Source organism: Rhincodon typus, chromosome 17 (genome assembly GCF_021869965.1).
Source record: "Rhincodon typus isolate 14 chromosome 17, sRhiTyp1.1, whole genome shotgun sequence".
Lineage (NCBI taxonomy): Eukaryota > Metazoa > Chordata > Chondrichthyes > Orectolobiformes > Rhincodontidae > Rhincodon > Rhincodon typus.
In genome coordinates this window covers 30639047-30662850 of record NC_063348.1, presented here as the reverse complement: position 1 = coordinate 30662850, position 23804 = coordinate 30639047, and the positions used below count along the sequence as shown (strand labels likewise).

The 23804-nt window shown below is 39.2% G+C and overlaps 1 protein-coding gene across 1 annotated transcript in view; it reads right to left on the bottom strand.

Moving 5' to 3' along the window:
• Nucleotides 1–12605: 12605 nt before the first annotated feature.
• Nucleotides 12606–23804, bottom strand: part of LOC125485251 (protein inscuteable homolog) — a 206231-nt gene continuing 195032 nt past the window's right edge. Inside the window, exon 11 of the mRNA XM_048607220.1 lies at nt 12606–12734. Within this exon, the coding sequence (XP_048463177.1) occupies nt 12606–12734 (129 nt within the window). The remainder of the gene's footprint in view (nt 12735–23804) is intronic.

Here is a 23804-nt window from a genome sequence, read left to right as displayed (position 1 = left end):
GTTTTCATTTAAATGCTGCAGTTTTAAATTTCTATATTTTCTATACAATTTAAAATGTATGTGGAACTGTTAGTGCAGCACTTGCTAAACATAACTAGCAGCTGTTCATGGCTAATTTTCTTCCATATTAAATCATAATTCCACTGCAGTTAATTAATGGTTTAAATCAACAGTTCATAGTTCAGTGAGATAAATACCAGCATGTACAGTATTACGGATTTCCATGGAGAAACATTATAACTAATTGCTCTACTAAATACCACATACTGATAATTTCAGGACAACAGTAGTCAGTGAAATTTCCTTCCTGTACAGATGAGCCATGATCTCACAATATTGCAATTGCCTTTTTGACTGCACATCGCAGCTGATATGCTGCTCTCAAAATAGTCACTCAACCCAACTCGACGGTTGCTAGACCCTTGCAAGACTGTGAGTATCAGAAACCTCTAAAGATGTTTGGTAACAGAAGCAGAGCCCTGCTCATGTGGAAACTTTTGGTGATGAGTAGATCAATATTCAAATTTGCCAACACACTGAGGCACTGCATTTCCAAAGCAGTCAGTGTGCTTGGGGCTTTGAGATGAATCACAATGATTACAAAAAACTAAATAAATTATATCTTCTTACTATTACTAACATGTGCTTTGTTATATAGACTATTCTGCAATTTGATTCTTTAACAATTAATAAAGGAGAAGGATAAAGTCCATCAGGGCAGGACATCTAATCAGACAATGAAACAATGGAAGAGAAAATAAGAAGCACTGGCTAATGAAGATTGGTGATGAAACCAAGAATTGAGGAGGGGGGATGGTGTTCCCCAGTTTTAAGATCCTACAAACTATATAAGACCTTAAGAACTCAGAGCAGGAGTAGGCAATTCAGTCCCTCGAGCCCGTTCTGCTATTTCACATGATCATGGTTGATCTCATCTAGGCCTCAACTCCTCTTTCCTGCCCACTCTCCGTAACCCTTCAAATCATTATTAATTTAAAAATCTGTCCATTTCCTCCTTAAATTTTATTAATGACCCAACATCCACCACACTCCGGGGTAGTGAATTTCAGAGATTCATGACCATTTGAAAGAAGTAATTTCTCCTAATCTCTTTTTAAATTTGCAAGCCCTTATCCGAACACCATGTGCTTTTGTTCTACATTGCTCCACATGAGGAAACAGCCTCTCTACATTTACTTTGTCAATCTCTTTCGATTCTGATATACTATGGGCAATTTAGCCTGGCCAATCCACCTAACCTGCACATGAGTCCAAAGATGTGCAGTTTAGCTGGATTGGCCATGCTAAATTGCTGTAGTGTCTAGGGATTTGCAGGTTGGGTGGCTTAGCTGAGGTATGGGGCTGGTCTGGGTGAGATGCTCTTTGGAGGGTGGGTATGGAACTTGATGGGCTGAATAGCCTGATTCTACCCTGTAGGGATTCTATGATTCTTTGATTCTATTCTATACCTCTTTTTATTTTCTAAACTCCAGAGAGTATAAACCTAAACTGTTCAAGTCAATGGAGACAAGCAGCTCTGTTGTGCTGAGGCTGGACTGGTGATGGACAAGATCACTATTACAGCTGAGGCTGGTGGACAATACTGTTGATGTAGTCCCACTACTCCACAGGTTACAAGATAAAACAAAAATAATTTTTCCCAGACAAAGAAAGCCAATTAAATACCTTATCTGGTTTCAAATAAAAAGATCTAACAACCAGGTTTTTAATGAACACAATTATTGATTTATTATTAAAATGATTGTGGGTGGATTCTTCCTAGCACAAGGTACCTGATGGTGGGACTTGAAGTGCACAACAATTCCACTTGGCAACTGACAGCAAGCCAGGTCCAAGTGCATGCTGATGTAATATAGAGAGTCAAGGTCTTAATCAATCATCTGGCAGAATGGGCAGTAATGTACCATATTGCCTTTACCTCACAGCTTGAGGCTCTGGGTGCTATATTTTAATGGCACTCAGATAGGCATCCACTCACTACCACCCAGCAGTATCATTCTGGCCATGTGTGAGGAGTTTGTATCTTATACTTGCTGGTGCTTAGGTGCTAACAATTCATGAGGAGATCAAAGGATCCCGCAAGTGCGTCTGTCTTGTCAGAATCTAGATGGAATGAGAGTGTCATTCCACATTGCATAATCACCCTTTCCCCAACTTTGGAGGTCACTAAGACCTGTACCATGTTCATAGGGTCATTCCAAAGATGCTTCACATTTAAGTTAGATGACTTCGTTTTTGAAATCTTGTAATAAATTGAACTTACTTTAAAATTTTTGGAAATACCTGAGGAGGCCTCTTTAAAAAGGTTCAATTGAAAGGTCATTGTGGACACTGGAGCCTTTTAAACATAGAAATCACAGAATTGGTGGTAAATGCCTGCTTTGCTGTAGATCATGCTAAGGCTATTTCAACAGTGAAAGTTTCTTGTTTTACCTTCTCCTTAGTTGGGAGACAAAATGCTTATGAGGAAGTGCTGCCCAGCTGATGACTCCAATTTCTGAAAAGAAACTCTTGTTGAGTTCAGGGGGAAAGCCAATTTGTTCTCCTGAAAGAACGATTGCAGGAACCTTGCGATGTTGTATTTCCTAAGCAAACTATGATTGCAAAAACTCCACAGCCAACCATGCATGATTAGAGACTTGACCATGCATACCAGAGCATTAGAGTGACAGATTTCAGAACATTCAATGCTTTATCCTTTTGCCTTCAAGAATAATTCATTGGTTAAAGATCTTTTTATTTTTTCCTGACGATTGTGTGTGTGAAAGAGTGTGTGCATGCATGCTCGTTTTGCCTACATTTTTAGGGGTATTTAAAGTGATACATATTTATACTTCTACACTACCAACTGTATATGATAATTAATTAGTACATCTTCACTAAATAAGTTTCATTTTAATAATAAGTCAATAATTGTGTTTATTAAAAACCGGTTGATATTTCTTTTTACTTGAAACCAGGTAAGGTATTTAATTGGGTGCGGAGCGGGATGAACACAGCAGGCCAGGCAGCATCAGAGGAGCAGGAAAGCTGACGTTTTGGGTATGGACCTTTCTTCAGATGTCTAGGGTCCCGACCTGAAATGTCAGCTTTCCTGCTCCTCTGATGCTGCCTGGCCTGCTGTGTTCCTCCAGCTCCACACCTTGTCATCTCAGACTCCAGCATCGGCAAGTTCCTACTATCTCCAAGGTATTTAATTGGCTTTCTTCATCTGGGAAAAATTATTTTTGTCTTATCTTGTAACCTGTGGAGTAGTGGAACTACATCAACAATATTGTCCACCAGCCTCAGCTGTAATGGTGATCTTGTACCATCACCAGTCCATCCTCAGCACACCAGAACTGCTTGTCTCCATTGACTTGCCATTTGTAATCTCTAACCCTCCGTTAACTTTGACTGTTCACCCTTGACTTGGCAGACATCACCTTGTATACGTTTGATCTCCCATAGTCATGTCTGACCTACCTCTGTAGTCCATCTTCCTCCAAATCCACAAAGGAGATTACCTCAACTGCTGCATTCCATCTTTAACCAGTTGTGAATCTGAAGACACATGTTTCTCATTTGCTCCATTATAAAGGTATATTTAACTTTGGTCAATTTTCAATTTAATGATTATGCTTGACATTCTAATATATTCAAAATTGGCTCCTGCCACTTGCTCATTCTGCCACCAACTTAATAACTGACTTCCACCATCAAAAAGCTGACATTTAGCCTTGAGCTGAATTAAGCATACAACCTGCTTCAATTGCCATGCCTGGGAGCTTTACATCATTCTGCCACATGAGAGAAAATCATAGTGATAACAAAGCCTGAAATTGAATACAATAATTCATGACCTAGTAGCTGAAAAATAACCCTGAGAGCTTCTGGATTGTAATCAAAATTTTAATCGTTTATGAAATCCACCATTGTTGACACTTATAGCTCTCCAAAGTTCAATAATCATAATTATGATAAGAAAATTGAATGAACCATTGCACCATGAATTGAAACAAAATAAGGCTTTGTCAACCTCAACCTGTTGACCTTATAAACCTTATTAGCTCAGGACCAGCACCCATATTGGGAGAGCCTAGGCAAATTACAAAATGTTCATTAACACTCACCTACTATTCATTGTATCCTCATTTCCTACAGAACCATTGCAGTAAATGTGACAGAAGAAAAATAATTATGATGAGGTGGAAGAGCAGACGGACTCATCAACTACTTTCATGCCTATGATGATGAGGAAGAGAAGGAAGAAGGTGGAGACAGCCAGAGTACACACTGTTCTGGGAACAACTCCAGTCCCATTTTCCTGTGCAACAAACCTTTCAATATTAGTTCCTGCATGAAATACGTTCCACTAGTGCAGAGAGTCACAGAAGCCATTAGCCAAAATGTGGTCAGTGTTTGTGATTCACAGAGCGTGGAGAAATTGGGGAAAGGAGGAAGAAAAACAAATTTCAGAGGGATTAAGTGTACATGAAGGATATTTAAAAACCTCATCATCTAAAACAATACAAATCACATTTTCATCTTGGACATTTCTTGTCATTTTGATTAATTGATAAATCAGCCTTCCTGGATTTCTCCAATGCGCTACCATTGTAGTTTGGGTGAATGCATCTTTGGTGGTTGCACAGAAAGGATGTTCATTAATAAGCCACTCACTTTACACCCCTACTGGCTTACTGACAGAAGTTCAAGAGACATTCATCCAGTGGACCTGAAAATCTAAATTTGTAAAAATGGGATAAAGATACAACATCTAAAATCCAATACGTTTGGGCCTGAGTGCCTGGCAGATTTCCCAAGTTCCAAATGTTCAACCAGAGTGACCAGCTTTGTTATGAGGCTATAGGTTCAGTCACAGAGAGTTTGATATATCAGATTTATATCCTGTTCCCGTGAAATAATCATCACCAATTAGCAATTAATAATGTCTGGCTTTTTATATGTGTTGACAACATGTTGTCAATCAGAATCAGTTGGAGGGATAAGCCATGATAAAGTTCCTTGTGTTTGAAACTGAGCAAATTTCTGGATTGGTCCTGAATATTCAAAGTGCTTTACTCAAAAAGATTAATTGTTTTCCTCGCTAATAGTCCTGGTTAAAGATATCTTCAAAGTGGCTTGATGTACTCTAGCATGTTGTCTCAACATGGCTACTCCTGCTCAATTCTGGGCAAACATTTTCCAAACAGACACAAAACAGTGTGCAATAGTTCAAATTATAAAGTTCACTATTACAAAAATGTCAGGTTTTAGACAATTCTGATTTTTGGATGTGGATTTTGGGCATTGTACCTGTACATTAGCTAAACTATTCTAAAACATACTTCCATATACAACATATTTGCAATGTTGTTTTTGGAGTCTTGCATAACTGATTAACTTTTTAGGAACTAGTCGATGTTATTTGTTTCAATTGAAAACCAGAAAGTAGATTGAAAATAGATTCACAATGAGAGCAAAAACAAAATAAAACATTAAACATACACAGTCTTTACGCAATGTCTTTATTAATATATCTCTATGAAAAAGACACACAGATTACCATTTACTTGGAGTACCAGAAATAATGCTACAAAAGAACTCTTCCGTGTCAGAACACCATTACTGTAAAGCATGCTTTTTTGCCCAAAGACTGAAATTGCTGGAAAAACTCAGCAAGTGAGCTGTGGGCTTTCAGTTCACAGATACTGCTGGACCTGCTGAGTTTCTCCAGCAATTTCAGCTTTTGTTTCAGATTTCCAGCATCCACAGTTTTTTTTTGGTGGTACTAACTTCAGAACATAAATTTTGTTAACATTTAAAGAGCAGAAATAAGGACAGAGGTCAAATTACCCTTCTGGAAATCATTTCAAGTTCTGAAAAGAATTATGGTTTGAACAAAGTAGACGAAATATTAGAATAAGCGAGCTGATGCTCACATTATTCACATTCTAGCAGGCGCTTTGAAAAAATGACTGTGGTATAAACCAAAATAGTTGTTCATTTTCAAAATTGTTACTTTAGAAACTGCACCTGGCTGGGACTGAAACAATTGATAAGTCAGCTTCTATGAAACCCAGCTCTGTTTTAGAAACTTATAGTTGTTAGAAACAATATTTAAATTGAATATTATAACTTCATTTTGATTTTCACCTGTGCCACACATGTTCCCCTGTCCAAGCGGTGTTATTTTAAGGGACCAGGCCATCTCCTTCACAGTTTCTTCCCCTTGTGCTGTACACTAAGCATGAGTGATCTACTCCTGGTCTCCACATGCAATGCCTCTCCCTGATTCAGGCCTCAATGTAAAGTGTCAATGTGATCCAGGTACGTTCAGTTCAATTTCTCCCTTCTGTCCTATCAGAGGAGCCTACTTCTGTTTCACATCTCTTTACGGCAACTTAGCTAAGAGTTGCTGAGAACCAAACCACCATGGAACATATTACAGTATAATAAATGGTGGTTCAACTGGTTGTGGCACTACTCCACACAATCTTCAAGTTTCTACATTTCTTATATATCAGAAAAACTACATTTAAACCATATTAACTCTATTAAATAATTTCTGATTATTAAATAACAATGAAAACCTTTAACTGCAAGTGCAAAGTACAATCAAAAATATGCTCATATTCCACATTGTAACAAAACATTGTTTTTTCACTATTGCACGGATTTTGGAAGATTTCCTTTTGCATTTCACTTAAAATACCCCGAAATGATATATGCCTAAACCTGTCCATTTAAAATTACGTTTTCAGTAGATCTTTTGGGACAAGGATGGAAATTTTAACTTTCTGACTCATCAGGACTGAGGGGCTTAGGAATCAGTGGGAAATCTGAATGTCAGAATTTCCCTGCATGCTGTGGGATTTTTAATAACCTCAAACCTTTTTATTTTGGAGATTTGGAGGTGTTGCTGAATTTGGTATGCAAAACATCATCCCAGAAGCGAATGTGGAGTTCAGCTCTACAAGGTTCTTGAAGTGGTGATTCTGCAGGCAATGAGAGTTGGAAATTGGGGACCTGAGGGAATGCAGGATGGTGCTTTGATGGGGGATTCAGAGACCAGAGACCACAGAGGGAAGATCAGGAGGACAACACAGGCTGCATTGTGAAATTGTTACTCATAGATGAAAGGTTATGGGATGTTCAGAAAGTGTTGGGGAAAGTGTTCAAACACACTTAGGAAGGTGAAATACATATGCTGGATCCAGTAACTTAGTAGAAATTTATTTATATCCTAAATCCAGCAATTTTCCCATTCGCTCTCGGGTGGCCCATGATCCAACCAGAGCTCAACTTTAATTTAGTGAAACAATATGAGGCATAACGTTTCATTATGATATCTCAATTGCTAACCACATCCTGGAAGTAAGTTAGACACCTGTCCCCACACCACATCTCTGTTCAGACCAGAAGTGGAGGGTTGAGGCTGTGATTTAGATTTTTAACACATATCCTGAACTGAACAAACCTACTATTTGAATTACAATTCTCTCTTTAATATAAGCATTTGCGGTTAGTGGTCAGTGTTTGTATTGTATGTTTATTAGAATAATATGTTGTATTAGTTTTTTAAAAGCCTTTGTAAACTCACAATAAAGAGATAGTGGTTGTTATTTGTCTACAATATGTAAAGACACTGCAGAAAATTTTCCTTTCCTATTGACATAAAGGTCTATTAAGGACATGCATTGGTGAAAAGTTAAAATGTATACAAACTATAGTTAGATCACTAGGATTGCAAACAACAAGCACTATCATGAAACTTATCACCAATAAAATGTGAAAATCTTAAGTGGAAAAACTGTTTCTGCCAGGCAGAAACGTGGAGAAAATTTTCACAGCCAAGTACAGATTGGTTAAAATATTCTTAAACATTGATTTTTAGCACATACATAAACAAGATCACCCAATGTGTCTTCTAACCTATTCTCCCTGGTATAACACTGAGCTTATCCCAGTCTCTCTGATAACTTAACTGTTGGACTCATTCCAGTTTCTCTAATAGCTACTTGATTCACTCCAGTCTCTCAGATATGTATAGTTCTAGACACCACTTTCTCTTCTATATAGATAAGGTTGCATTGAGAGTATTGTATGCCTTTCTCCATGATTAGATAATTAAGTGAGAGATTGATGGGTCGGGACCTGACACTGTCCTGTCTCCACTTCAATTAAATTCAAGGAAAAATATACATTGATAGCCTTCTTGCTCTACTGCCAATTGAGGCAGTTAAGCAGTAACTAATGCCCTGTTAAAGGGTCTAGTAGCAGTAGGTGGGAAAGTTCACTGGGAGAGGAGCAATACAAGCAAACTTGCAGGTCATTTATTTTCTCCCAGGAATGGGCTGGGGTAGGGTGTGGCAGGGTCGTGGTGTCGGGTTGGATTGTGGAAGGGTGTAGGGGGTTGGTGTGACGTGTATGAGGGGTGGGTATCGGTGGGATTGTGTGGGGATGGTAGAGAAGGCCTCCATCAAAAATCTCATAGTGGCAAAATGAGGGAACTGAAATTACGAAGAGAGTGAGCTTCCTGAGAGCCATGTCCCTGCTCTTGCTGTCTATTTTATAGAATCATAGGTTCCCTACAGGGCCAACAGAGGCCTTTTGGCCCACTGCACCAATTCTCCAAAGAGCATCCCACCCGCACCCACACCCCGACCTTTTCCCACAACCCCACAAGGAGAACATGCAAACTCCATATAGACGGTAACCCAAGGCTGCAGCAGTGCTAAGCGCCGTGTCGCCCTCACCCATACCCTTCAATTCCCGCACCATGAAATCTCTTCCGCCAATCACTCAGCTCTGGCCTGGGTTGCCTCTTGATCCCGATTATGGGGGATGTTATTCCAGCAGTAGTCACCATCACCATGGCAATGCTACTGAACAAATGTGATCACAGCCAATTAGAGGTCGGCTGCTCTTGATGAGTGGGGCTTTGTGTTCCCAGGATTTTTAATCCCTCAAAAGCCTGACAGTGACCTGTTAATTTCCTGTTTGGTTGTATATAGTGAACATTTCCCAAAGGAGACAAACACGTGTCTCTTGACGGCTCTCCAACCAATGGTCAAAACTATAAGATTGCTCTTCCCCATTATAAGTACTGATGTATTTGCCCCACTATTACAGCTATAGTTAGATCTAGCTTCCTCTTGTCTCTCATTCATAGTTGGTGTTAAGATTACTCTTCTCTGTTGATTTGATATTATTAAATAGTGTCTAGTCTTTCTAACATAGATAGCATTGGGCTTCCTACAGTCATTTTGATATTGTTATTGGTAGAATTACCCATCTCTCAATATAGTCTGGGACTTAGCCTCTCTGGATAGCTGCTGTTGGGCCAACTTAATAGTTAGCACATCAGAGAAACAGGGGTTCATTAGTTATTGGAAATTATGTACAAATGTTTGTTAATGCATGGAATGCTTCACTAGAAACAGTGGTGGAAGCAAAATAGTAGTAGTTCTAAAAGGAAAACAACTAAAAATTTAAAAGAGTGAAAAGATAACACAACAGAACAGAAAAAAAAATGGAAAGGCTATCTAGAGAGGCCAACTGGGAGAAGCCAAACCACGATACGTATTAACTAGGGCAATGGAACTCTGGTTATGAAATGAATTTCTCCAGGCATCATCTAGAATCCATGATACCACAAGTATATTTGCAGCAATTGATCAGCTGAAGAGTCAAGGTCATATGACAAGCCAAGTAACCCTTTGTGTATTTAGGCATCTCTTTTCTGCACACACCAAACAAGCAAGTGGGAACGTGAAAAAACAAGATTGCTGTGTGGATCTTTCTCTCCAGATACCTTGCAAGGTTTGAACCCTGTCTATATTTTTGATTCACCATGAGATGTAACTAGAGATCTTGATGATAAAAAGAGCTCAACTAAGCAACTGCTACCTTCATACTAATAGATAATTAATCCATTCATATCTTTAAAACACCTTGGTGCTAAATTGAGGAGAATCACCAAGCTAAACCAAAAGCCAGCCATGTCACCAACTTGCAAAATCCATCTACTTTGTTGAACTTTAAATTGCTTGATCTATTCTCCCACTCAATAATCTATTTGCACACTTGTGAACTTCAAGTATGTGTGTGAAAGTCAGAGTGCTTTTATTGTTTGCCTCAGACAAGATTAATTACAATAAAACTGTTCTTTTTCTCTTAAAAAAATTCAAGGAAACCTGTTTGCTTGTGAATTTTCTAATCATATATAAGTAGTTAAACACTTAGTGGATCAATAAGCAGAACCTTTTCAAACAAAAAATACCTGAGGTCAAACAAATTGAGAAAGAGGAGAGCATTCACTTTTCCTCACAAGATCACTGCAGTCAACATGGAGACTATGGTTTAAATTATGCTTTGGGAATTGGTTTTAAAGTAAATATTTACAAATATATTGGATTGTAACCTTACTAATAGGAAGTTCCTGCAATTTTTAATTTTGTGATCCACAGTCTCAGTCACTTTATTATCAAGAATAGCTAAGCAAAAATAAAGCTTGGCATTTAAGCATGTACTTGCTTGCCAAGTCTTTGGCTTCATTAACATCTGCCTAGCACATCAGTTTCAGCTAATTGTTGATAGATAAATATATTGTTTGCCAGAAATACAAATCCTTTGAGTTAGTGCTGCTGCCAATTAACCATTATCCCCATGCTTCAAAATCTCAAACCCAAAGATCTTGCATGCTTCTTTTATAGGCACATTTTCAGTAAACTTTCAAATTAATTTAACTTTCATTGTTATGGACAGAAATCCTACAAATAATACATAGATTGAAAATGTTCATTGCAGGAGGTAAAGCAAAGGGATAGCTAATATATGTCCCCTCACTGAAAGAAACAGATAAGAGAAAACATATCATTTTTTGGATAGGTGTAGTGGAAAAGCATCTCTGTAAACTTGTGCTTTATTTTCTATGGGTGTATATTTTTTAAATTCTTTTAGTTGTTATTCATTCTAAATACAGTCAATTCTCAACATGGAAAAGTATTATTACTGTGTGAGAATCTTTGACTGAGAAGTATGATAGAACATTTCTTAAAAGGATCTGTGGAATCTTAAGAATTTTTGGAAAAAAGTCCTCCAACAATTATAAGGCTACTTATTGTAATTTTCTTGGATAAAAAGAAATCCTGATCTAGGTGACATTGTGATTGCTGACTTGGAGACATTTCCAACATGATAGAAGTTGGGCCAGAAGCCATGTGAGCTAGCAAACACAAAGGATAACTAAACATAGATGAGCTGGAGGGTAAGAGCCCCAGAAGCAGACAGAAACAGAATGCACAGCCTCAGAGGAGAAGAAGCAAATCACTCTCAGAAAGAGGTCCATTTTTTTCCCTTAACTGCAAATGAGATGGAAGCTCTTGGAGGTAATTATGTCACTTCTAAAAAAAAGAAGCTTTGAGGACAATGGGTTAATTTTTAACCTCACCTCCTGGGTGATGACCTGGCAGAGAAAATCATCTACCCAACAATGGAAATTGAAAATTATTGCAGTATCTTTGCCTGAATTGTTTTGTTCACTCCAAAGCCAGGGCTCACCAAAATGGCCTGAAACTTGGAAAGCTGTGTGAATAATTTGGAGATGCAAAACAGCTGGGTGTTTCTTGGAAATGGCAAAACTATTACAATGTTATTTGTTGGCCCATTGAATATTTTTTCTGAATGGGTCATTAGCGTATGGAATTCTCTTCTTCAGAAGGTAGCGGAGACTGAGTCATTGAATTTATTCGAAGTTGAATTATATAGACGTTTGATAGTCAAGGAAATTCATGATTATTGGGTTCAGAGAGGAAAGTAGAACAGAGAACCCAACCAGATCAGCTATGACCTTATTGAATAGTGGAACATTTAATGGTCCAAATCAACTGCTACAGTTCCAACGTTCCTTAAAGGAATGCTGGAAAACTGTTATTAGGATTGCTGCAGTCTGAGGTAGAGAGGGTACAGAGAAGTTCATGAGCTAGGAATGAGGTAACTTGCTAAAAAGAAATGTTGAAGCATTTTTTTTTTTGCATGAGCGCCTGGGTGGGCGAGCAAATGATCCACCTGCCAATGGAAATTGAAAATTATTCTAGTAACCTTTCCTGAATAATTTTGTTTACCTCAGGACCCAAAATCTTCTTAATGGGCTAAGGGCAGTGACATTGGAAACCCACTTTCTCTTAACACAGGGAATGATTTGATTGCATGTAGTGCAGTCAGGGAATGTTCCATCCAAGCATATAAATGCAAAGTCAGTTTCTGGTCATCATGTACTAAATTCTAATCCGCTAAGAAGTAAACTAAGGAAACAAAATTTTCCAAAATTTCAAATAAGCTTTGTTGATGTCTTAGTACAGAAATGTTCAGTGTGATATGGTAGAATGAGATTTGACTGGAGGCACATCCTTTGAGAACGTTCAACAGAATGAAATATGGCAGCATTTTCCATTGATGTTACTCTGCCTTTCCTTGCAAAATATAATAGCATTTACTTTATGTTTTACAAAATAAAGTTTTAAAATATAGCACTTTTCTGCAGCAGTTGTGATCAAATCCAAGATTTCAAGTGCTTTTCAGACTTTTCCAGATCACTTTCAGACAAAACTTTCTTCCATATTCGAGCAGAGCAAGAAAGAGTCTACAAGCCGAGGCTTAATTAGCTGCTGGTAGTCTGATTCCTCAAAGCTTTGTCGACAGGAAACTGCTAGTCTCCTCAATGCAGCCTAGAATAGACAGAGAGCCATAGATCAAAAAATAGCATATTAACATTAATTAGTTAAGAGCTAATGCCTGGCCAGAACCTGTGAACGAAAGTGACAGTGCATAACTTAATACTTAAGAAAATTTATTTGCTCTGAAGAGCGAGGCATTTTCCTGTTAATACAGCTCTTTGACATTAAATGTATTCTTTTTGTCTATTTATAAAGCTGTCTTTTTAATATTTTAACAATGTACTTTATTGCCACTTCTATTTTCACATTGTTAGCCCATTCCTTTATTTCTCTTGCATGTATTTTTCTTCCTGACTGATGGTTCTAATGGGCATTAAAGATCCTCTGATTAACAGGAGAAGAGGAATTTCCAGTGGTGTCCATTTCAATATTCCTCCCCCAATCTTTTCATTCATTCAAATAAAACAAAGAATTGCAGATGCTGGAGCTGTGAAACAAAACAGAAATTGTGGAGAAACTTAGCAGTCCTGGCAGCAACTGTGGGGAGAAATCAGACTTGACATTTCGAGTCCAGTGACCCTTCTTTAGAAGTGGAAACATTAACTCTGCTTTCTCCCCGCAGATGCTACCAGATCTGCTGAAAATCTCCAGCAATTTCTGTTTTTCTTTTCCTTCATTTGCTGGCTTTAGAATTATATTACATAAACTGGTTGCTGCTTTAAAAGTTATTTACTATAAGTAAAAGTCATTTTGAAGTCTTGAGGTTGGGAAAGGCACTACATCAAAGTATAAGTTCTTTCTTCTTCTTAAGCAACTTTATTTTTGAAAGGCATTGATTCCTACTTGAATGCAGTTCTAAGGTTGCCAGTAGCTTTAAAGTTCACCATCCAAGTAGCTACTTACAAGTTATCCCTCACAATGAATGTCAGCAGGCTTTCTGGCATGTACATTTTCCAACATACAGCACTGTTCAGTAATGGGAGCCCTGAGTCATTTTTCTTCCCCACAGAACTGAGGAAATAAATCTTTCATGCTGCACAACATTCATCACTTAAGCTTAGTGTCAATATCTGAATTCCTGGTGCATTCTGTTACTGCTACATACATGGCATAAAATATCTTGTACACACTTTGACTTTCTAACCAAAAACTGAGTTTTTGTGATAAGAGTTTATCAATCATTTCAAGTCAACTCTCAAAATGGGAACTTCCATGAGAATTCTGCTAAGAAGATGATTTCATAATTTGCGCCTCCAGCCGGTAGAGTCTGTTATAACTGATATTCTGTCCATCTTTAGTAGTTTTGCTTTTGGTATCAATCCTTCTCAATTCATGAAAATTTAGGATGATTGTTTGAATTTTATGACCGATTTTTCCTGTACTAATACAGGAACTATAATGTAGAAAGAAGCAATGATATTTGCATTGATTCTTGACTGTAGCAAACCAAAATTAATCCTACTGCCCCAAGCTCTCCGTTTAGAACTACACTTTTCTCTGTTTCAAAAATCGATGCATCTTTTCAGGGAAAATTGAGATGGTCTCAGCCTTAACAATTTTTGTGTTAGAGCATTCAATGTTCTACAAAGTAACTTCTCCTCATCTCTCTTCCTTGCTCTTCCAGGGCGCTGTCACTGACTTCCTAACCAGATGAATTTTGACGGAAACTTCCCAGACCCTGAACAACGTGGTCTATGGTTTGAAATATTGGGAAAATCATGTGGTATGTTGGATCCTGATGTCGAGACCAAAACAGAATTGCTTTCTCCAATTTAGTGACTAACATTGAGATGAGATTCTTGCTCATGAGCAGGAAGATGCTTATCAATGGGGATTATCGCACATCATCACCCTCAGTATGACTCACTCCCACCTCATTAATATGCAGACTCCCATTTTACCACCTACCAAATAGAAACGATTCCCAACAGATAAGTTTGAGAGGGTACCTGGTGAGTCCAGTCACTGTTTGCTCGTAAGGACAGAAAAGCGTAAGAAATAGGAGGAGGAATGGGTTATTCACCTCCTTAAGCCTGGCCCATCATTCTATAAGATTATCACTCATCTGCCCCAGGCCTCAACTCTTTTATACCAGCTCCTCATATCCTTCAACCCTTAATATTTCAAATATCTACCACCACAACACTCTGAAGCGGTGAATTGCAAACATTCACAACCTGCTGGAAGAAGAAATTCCTTTGAAATGAATGTCACTTTATTCTGGAACTGTGTTTCCTAGTTCAAAATTTCCCAGACAGTTGAAACGTCTTCTCAATATCTATGCTCTCAAGCCCCCTCAGAATCTTTTATACTTCAATAAGATCACCCCACATTCTTCTAAACTCTAATGAATAAAGACTTATCCATGTTAACTATTCTTGGTTAATCAACAGCTGTATCCAAGGAATGAGCCCATTGAATTCATTTGAACAGCCTCCGAAGCCAATATATTATTTCTTAAATAAGGGGCTGAGACTGCACACAGCACTCCATGTGCAGCCCCATCAACATGCTAAATGCTGAAACAAGACTTCCCTATTTTTAAACTTCAATCCCCTAGTAATAATTCTATTGGCTTTCATTATTACTGATTGCAACTGTGTGGTGACTTTTTGTGCGTCACACAGAGGAATATCTCACATTCCTCCGTGTTGTACTTTTGAGATGCTTCTCTCCATTTAAACAATAATCTGCCTTTTGATTCTTCCAAGTGAAGTACATGACTTCACACTTACTGCATTAAACTCAATCTTCTGTACTAATTGCTTCATTCTTTATGAACCAACCCACTTGCGCACTGTTTCAGAAACTGTTCTTTCAGACCTCCACTTTGGGTAGCCATCAACATCTCAGGGCAGACTCCATGGGCAGTGTCTACACAAACTCCACCTTCACTGACATTGGCGTCTGATACCTACCAGTCTAATCACATCATCATCGTGACATATCTCTGATCCACGTACAATATGCTTCTGCACTGTAAATGCTGCATGTTGAAGCACATTGGCACCTTTCATTGTAATGCTGTTGTGAGAACACTTTATAAACAGGCACAGGTATCCAGCTCAGAGATTGGATCAAGCTGTTCATTTGCTTTCTTCGTGCACAGTCAGTTTGCTCTAACTGAATGCTCACTGCATCCCTGCCTTGACGTTTTGCATTTTTGCACTCAGCCAGACATTAAATTCACACAGTACTTGTGTTTTGCCTTGCTGTTCAGTTCAGACACAAAGCCAAGCAGATTGTCATGGTTGTCAGCAGTCAGGGATTTGCCATATTGCTGCACGGCACTGTGTTATGTCAAACTCACACCTCCATCATGGCCCAGCAGCCTAGGCAGTAAACACACTGCCTGTGCATCAATCAAATGGCCATGTCACATGTTTGAAAAGGAGTAGCTCTCAGTAAAGTCAACAAGGGCAGCCTTAAGTCGGGGATCCCAGTACCATAAGTCAAGGGCAGCATCCATTCACGGTCCACGGCTGAACCACAGTCAGTCATGTACTTGAGACAGGCAGGGCAAGGGGGTCCATATCACTGCAGACTAGGGAGTAGGCCACAAACCAGTCCAGTGCAAGCTGTCAGGGGATTGTTAATCGGGGATCTGCACTGAGAGCAGTAAGAGGGCCAGTCAGTTGTTGAGGTAAGGGAGGAGATTGCTGAGGCCTTGACAAAGATCTTTGCATCCTCTTTAGCCACACAGAAGGTACCAGAAGATTGGAAAATAGTCGATGCTGTTCCTTTATTTAAGAAGGGCAACAGGGATAATCCAAGAAATTATAGGCCGGTGAGCCATCAGTGGTTGGGATATTATTGGAGAAGATTCTGAGGAAGAGGATTTCCATGCATTTGGAAAAGAATGGACTTCATTTGATTTGAATCATTATTGTCATAGTACGGTGTGACAGGTCCAGTGAAAAGTTTTGATTTTTGTGCAGTACAGGCAGATCATACCATACAAAGTGCGTAAGGGTAATTGAACAAAAGCAAAGAATACAATGTTATGGCTATAGGGAAGATACACAGAGAGTGAGATCAACATTAAATTTCAAACTTGAGAGGTCCATTCAGAAGTCTAATAACAGCGGGGAAGAAGCTGTTTATGAATCTATTCATACGTGTCTGTAAACATTTATATCTTCTGCCCGATGAAAGAGCTTTAAAGAGATTATAACTGGAGACTTGGATTATGTTGGTTGCTTTCCTGATGGAGTGAAAAGTATAGATAGAGTCAAAGTATAGATAGTTTGTGTGATGGACTAGTTTGTGTGATGGACTGGGCTGTGTTCACAACTCTCTGTGGTTTCTCATGGTCCTGGGCAGAGCAGTTGCCGTACCAAGCCGTGATGCATTGATACGACGCTTTCTATGGTGCAATTATAAAAATTGGTAAAAGTCCTTGTGGACCTGCCAAATTTACTTAGCCTACTGAGGAGGTAGAGATGTTGTTGTGTTTACTTGACCATCGCATTGACATAGGTGGACCAGGACAGATCGTCAGTGAGGATCACTCCCAGGGACTTGACGCTGTCGACCATCTTCACCTCAGCGCCATTGATGCAGACAGGGGCGTGCCCTCCACTCTGCTTCCTGAAGTCAATGACCAGCTCCTTTGTTTCGTTGATGTTGATGGAGAGATTTGTTGTCTTTACACCATGCCACTACGAACTCAATCTCTTTCCTCCACTCTGTCTCATCGTTGTTTGAGATCACCTACAACATTGGTGTTGTTAGCAAACTTGTAATTGGAGTTGGGACAGAATTTGGCCACACAGTTGTGAGTGCATAAGGAGTGTAATAGGAGACTGAGTACACAGGCTTACGGGGCACTGGTGTTGAGGATTACTGTTGAGAAGGTGTTGTCACCTATTCTTACTGATTGCAGTCTATTGGAGTCAAGGATCCAGTTACAAAGGGGTGAGCCAAGACCTAGGTCTCGGAGTTTAGAGATGAGTTTGTTTGGAATTATGGTGTTGAAGGCGGAATTGTAGTCACTAAGTGGGAGCCTGACATAGGTATCCTTGTTATCCAGATGTTCAAGGGATAAGTGTAGTGCCAAGGAAATGCTGTCTACTGTGGATCCGTTGCACTGGTAGACAAATTGCAAAGGATCAAGGCAATTTGCTAGGCCGGAGTTGATGTGAGCAATCTCTAACCTCTTGAAGCACTTCATAGTTATGGAGGTCAGAGCCGCTGGGTGGTAGTCATTGAGGCACTGGGATGATGGTGGTCATCTTGAAGCAGGTGGGAACTTCAGGTCTTAGTAAGGAGTGGTTAAAGATTCTATGTATACTCCCCCCAGCTGGTCCACACAGGATCTGAGCACACAGCCAGGGACTCCATCCAAGCCGGTCACTTTCTGTGGGTTCACTCTCAAGAAGGCCGATCTAAATCTGCAGCAGTGAGCATGGATAGAGATGCATCTGAGGCTGATGGGATAGGTGACATTGTTTCATTGACCTTCCATTCAAAGCAAACATCGAATGCTTTGAGCTCGTTGGGTAGGGATGTACTGTTGCCCATGATTCTGTTCGACTTTATGTGTAACCCGTTGTGTTGTGTAAGCTTGCCACACATGATGGGTGCCTGCCTAGTTAGACTGGGTCTCAAGCTCAGTTTGGTATTGCCTCTTGACATCTCTGATGGCCTTTTGTAGGTCGTACCTGGATTCCCTGTATAGATCCAGGTTGCCTGACTTGTACACCTCAGACCTGGACTTCAGTAGAGAGTGAATCTCCTGGTTCATCCATGTTTTCTGGTTGGGGAATATTCAGATTAACTTCTTTGGCACACTGTCTTCCACACACTTACGAATGAAGTCTGTAATGGTAGTGGCATACTCATTTAGGTTGGCTGCTGAGTTCCTGAGTGTGGCCCAATTTACTGACCCTAAACTGTCACTTCGAAGCCCTTCCACTGTCTGTGACTAACACTGCAACTACTTTCTGTACTGGGTTCTCACACTTCAATTTCTGCTTGTAAACTGGGAGGAGGAGTACAGCGTTGACTTATTAGGGCTTTATGTCAGGCAAGTCTTGTCTCGCAAACTTGATTGAATTTTTGAAGGAAGTGGTGAAGATGACTGAAGAGGGTAGGGCAGTGAATGTTATCTGCATGAACTTTACTAAACCACTTGACACGATCCCTCATGGTGGGCTAGTTCAGAAGATTAAGTCACATGGGATCCACGGTAAGTTGGCAAAAGGACACAAAATTGATTTGGTCACGGGTGTCAGAGGGTAATGGAGGTTGTGGAGGGGTGTTTTTCTGACTAGATGCCTGTGGTCAGTTGTGTTCTGCAGGGATCAGTGTTGGGGCCCCTGTCATTTGTAAAATACATAAATGATTTGGATGAAAATGTAGGTTACCTTATTAGTAAGTTTGTAGATAACATGAAAATTGGTGGAGTTATGGATAGTTAGGAAGGTTATCAAAGCTAAAAGCAGGATATAAATCAGTTGGAAAGTTGGGCAGAGAAATGGAAGATGGAGTTTAATACAGACAAGTGAGGTGATGCATTTTGGGAGGTCAAATGCAAAAGAATGTATACAGTTCCTTGCAGGACACTTATGAGAGGGTGCAGTCGACGTTTACCAGGATATTGCCTGGATTGGAGTGTATTAGCTATAAACTTGGATTGTTTTTTGCTAGAGTGTTAAAGGCTGAGGGGTGACCTGGTAGAATTATGTAAAACTGAGAGGCAGGGGGAGGGTGGAAAGTCAGATCTGTTTCCCAGGGTCAAAATGTCAAGTACCAGGAGACATAAGTTTAGGGTGAAAGGGAAATGTTTAAAGGAAATATGTGAGAAAAGTTTCTTTTACACAGAGGGTGATAGGTGCCTGAAATGCACTGCTTTTGTGAAGCAATTCACTTTGGCAGAAAGAGTTTAAAAAATGCAGAGTATAACTTAAACATAGAATGACTGCATAAATCTGAGGTGTAGAGATTTTCTGGTCCGAGACAGGAGAAGTTAGTATGTCAGCACGAGATGGCTACTGAGATTCCATTCTTTTTTATAAGAGGAATTCAACATAAAAGAAAGAATGTTATGTTTCGCTCATACATGGAATTGTTGAGACCACATCTCAAATACTATTTGTGACTTTAGTTTCCTTAAGAGACTAAAAAGTGCACAGAGGGGATTTACTAGAATAAGTACGCTATTTTATGAATATGAGTTGGAATGACTGGGCTTGTTTCTACTGTAGTTTAGAAGAATGAGGGCAGATATAATCGAAGTATGAGATTCTGTATGGTCTTGACAAGGAGGACATGGAAAGGGTATTTCCTTTTGTGGGTCTATACAGAAATTGAGAGTATTGTTTTAAACTTAGTTTTTGCTTTTCAGGACAGACTGAGGAGAAATACTTTTCTCTCAGAGGATTGTGAGACTTTGGAACTCTCTGCATCAAAAGGTGCTGGAGGTGGGATCATTGAATATTTTTGAGGCAGAAGTGGTTACATTTTTGTTGGGCATGGAATCAAAGAATCAAAGCAGCGTGAAGTTTGAAACACGCATAGAATAGGAATGATGATATTGACTAGCAGAGCCAACTGGAAGGGCTGAATGGTCTTCTTCTATACCTATTTCAGATTTTTGTATATACTTTTACAGTGTACTCAACATAGTAAAACATCACCACAAGGCACTGCAACAGAAGATTGACAAATAAAATTTAACTTTAAGTCACATGAGGGCAGTTGACCAAAAGCTTGGTCAAAGAAGTAAACTTTTAAGAGATTTCTTGAAGGAAAAGAGGTTTTAAGAGGTCAATCTGGAGGTTTTGTCCAAACAGCTGAAGGTATAACTGCCAATGATGGATTGATTTACATTTTGAGAGGCATAATGGAGCAGAATTGGATGAGTGCAGAGATCTCCCATGTTTGTACGCCAGAGGAAGTTATGGATATTAGGAGAGGCAAGGACCTGAATGGATATGAAATCAAAGATGGAAATTTATAACTGAAGTGTTACTAGGCTGAGAACCAATGTAAATACAAGGATACAATGACAGGTAAATTTGGTGCAGAAATCCAATTAAAAGGATGCAAATCGTGGATAAAATGGGCGCAGGTTTAAGAAGCAACAGTAGGTTGAAGTTTGGGGGGGGTGCAGGGCAAGGGAGGAGGTAGTTGGGATAGCAACTTTCAAGAACAGGGCATACTGGTGTAGGAAATTGTCCTCACATTAACCACATGTACTACCTTTATTCCAATCAAAATGGGACAGTTAAAATTGTCTAAAATGATTGCTCTGATGTTCTAACACTCATCTCATCTGGTTTTCATGTAATGTAGATGACATATTATAAAATCTTTTTCCATATCTCTTAATTCAATTCGCATTGAATCCATTAGAATCCAACTCCTATTTTAGTTTGACTTGAACATTTATTTTTGATATCCATTGTGCTAATGGTGTTGTTGTTAATTTTTACCTTTACTTTTATCTTAAGACCTTGTTTTCCCATTTAGCATTAATACATTTTTGTAGTTATTTCAACCTGACAAGGATATTGTTATTGTTTCATTGCAGGTCGTGGCCAAACCTTCAGAATAGCTTTCTTTGTTCCAGCACATGATTGAAATTTAAACACCCTTTCCCCTTTTAATTCCACAGCCAAGCATTGACCTTGTCAATCGTCTTATCCTTTGCAGCATAAATTGGAAATCCAGCGATTATTGTCTATTAAGTCTTGCTTTTTAATCTTGCGATGTGCTCAAATTCGTTCTGAAAGACCTTATTATCTCAGATGCTCCAGAGTATGCCTCACCACACAGTTAGTATAAAGGGCTTCTGCTTCAGCCATTCAGTTTTTCCAAACGTAGTACGAACACATTTGTCCCTGAAAGAATACAGGATCCATGATGCCCCATTTACTGTTTTTGATACACATTACAAGAGTTCACTGTGGTGCATTCCCCTATACTTAACTGTCTAATGTAAAAATGTAGTTGGCATAAGCTTGAATTCACCGCAATGGTGAATTCCCTCCAAAGCTGAACTCCACGGTGCTATGACTTTTCACATTCTAACAGCATGTACCTTCAACTTTCTGCCTTTTATTTATAACTGAAACTATAATTTCTGTTCTTTGTGTGTACAATATCATAACAGAGCTCATTGAATCCCTGCAGTGTGGAAACAGGCCCTTCAGCCCATCAAGTCCACACCAATCCTCAGAGCATCCCACCACTCTTTCCTTGTAACCCACACATCCCTGAACACTACGGGCAATTTAGCATGGCCAATCCACCTAGCCTGCACATCTTTGGACTGTTGGAGGAAACTGGAGCACCCGGAGGAAACCCACACAGACACAGGGAGAGTGTGCAAGCTCCACACAGACAGTCGCCTGAAGGCAGAATCGAACCCAGGTCCCTAGCGCTGTGAGGCAGCAGTGCTAACCACTGTGCACCCGTGCCACCTGAGTTACTAGTGCCTGTTAAAGTTTCAAATAGAAAAACATTGATAACTTTCAGTTCAGGAAAATTAGCATATTTCAGTTGAAGTGGCTGGAGTCAACCACAATTATTCTGTCCAGTTCTGAGCTAGAGTGAAAGAGAAGTACTTCAATTAGACTCTTGCTCCAAGTCAGAATCCAGTGACCTGTACTGGAAAGTGCATGTGTCTTGACTAGTCCATTGTCACATATACTCAACTGAATTCAGTTCCACAAGTAATCTAGTAAAGCAGTGAGACTAACAAAATAATTTTAACATCTAACATCAAAAAGTACTTATCAAAAAAAAAGTTCACACTAAATCAGGAATTAAAAATGTACAAGCAAAGTCTGACTACATTAATTACATACTTAGAGTGTTTTATGGAAAAATGGGACTGTATAATAGCTTCCATAGTGACACAAGAAGATGAATGATCTAACATTTGTTTTTATATGGATCTTACTTAAATACTCTGGCCATTTCCATTTCATTTTCTAAATTCTATCTTTGAAATCCAACCTATATACTTTCTCATTTCGATTTCTAAGACTATTTTCTAATCTTTATCTACATTATTCACTCAATGCTTCCATCAACTGAGGTAGTTTCTTTGCAGCCCCTCACTGAGGTATTTATTTTCTTCTCCTAATTTCATAGCTGTGAGTATGCTTGAAGACAATTTCCTCTTGTTCTCTCCTGAATTGGTTTTCTTGCTTCTTCACATCACTGAGGGTGATATACCACCACTGCTGCTGAAATCCTCTTGCTGAAAAAGTTTACCGTTCTATCCTTTCCAGCCCCATCCTGTCTCCACCTCAGCCATTAAGAGAGTCCGCTTAAGGTACTTTGTGTCATGTTTCATGACTTAATGATGCACAGATATGATCCCAACTTACGTGAGTAAACAGGAACTTTATTAATTGTACCTTTATGCATTCTAAGCTTTTAGCTTACTGTTTGCTTTCAGTTTAGAATCTACTTTTCTCTGTAACCATGCAGGCTTGACTACAGATGGCAGTCAAATACATAATTAAGCAATTGAATATTATATTTTGCATAATTCCCTTCCCACTGATTTCGTTTACTTGCTTCTCGTTCACAATTCTTGCTGGAAGCTGGGATAGTTTCCATGCCTATGGTAGTTTCCTTGCTGCTGGCTCCTTGATTTTATCATCCAAGTGGACAGGTTCAAGTAGATATCAGTGACTTGGAACATTTATAAATTGCATCTTTAATAGAAACCTGCAGTCTGCTCTCTTGATGTTATGTTTCTTGTCAAATTACTGAAGAGCTTATAAAACAGGAAGTTGAGTTTAAAGAAAAGGTATTGCATTTCTGCAGGTTTCAATCCTGTTTTATGCATGTGGGTTCCTTCGAGCCTGAAATGGAAGAGCATGTATCGGGATAACCACCTTTCTGGTTTGTGTCAGTGGAATGTTTTTCCATTCCACATAAGGCTTTATGTTGAAATTGACAAACAAATTACTTCAATGCTTAAATGCTTTAGGATATCTACTTCCCTCAGTGATGAAGTTGTTGGTGAAACCAGCTTGTTCACTTTCTTAGATAACAAGGTGCAGAGCTAGATGAACACAGCAGGCCAAGCAGCATCAGAGGAGCAGGAAAGCTGATGTTTTGGGCCTAGACCCTTCTTCTGAAGAAGGGTCTAGGCCC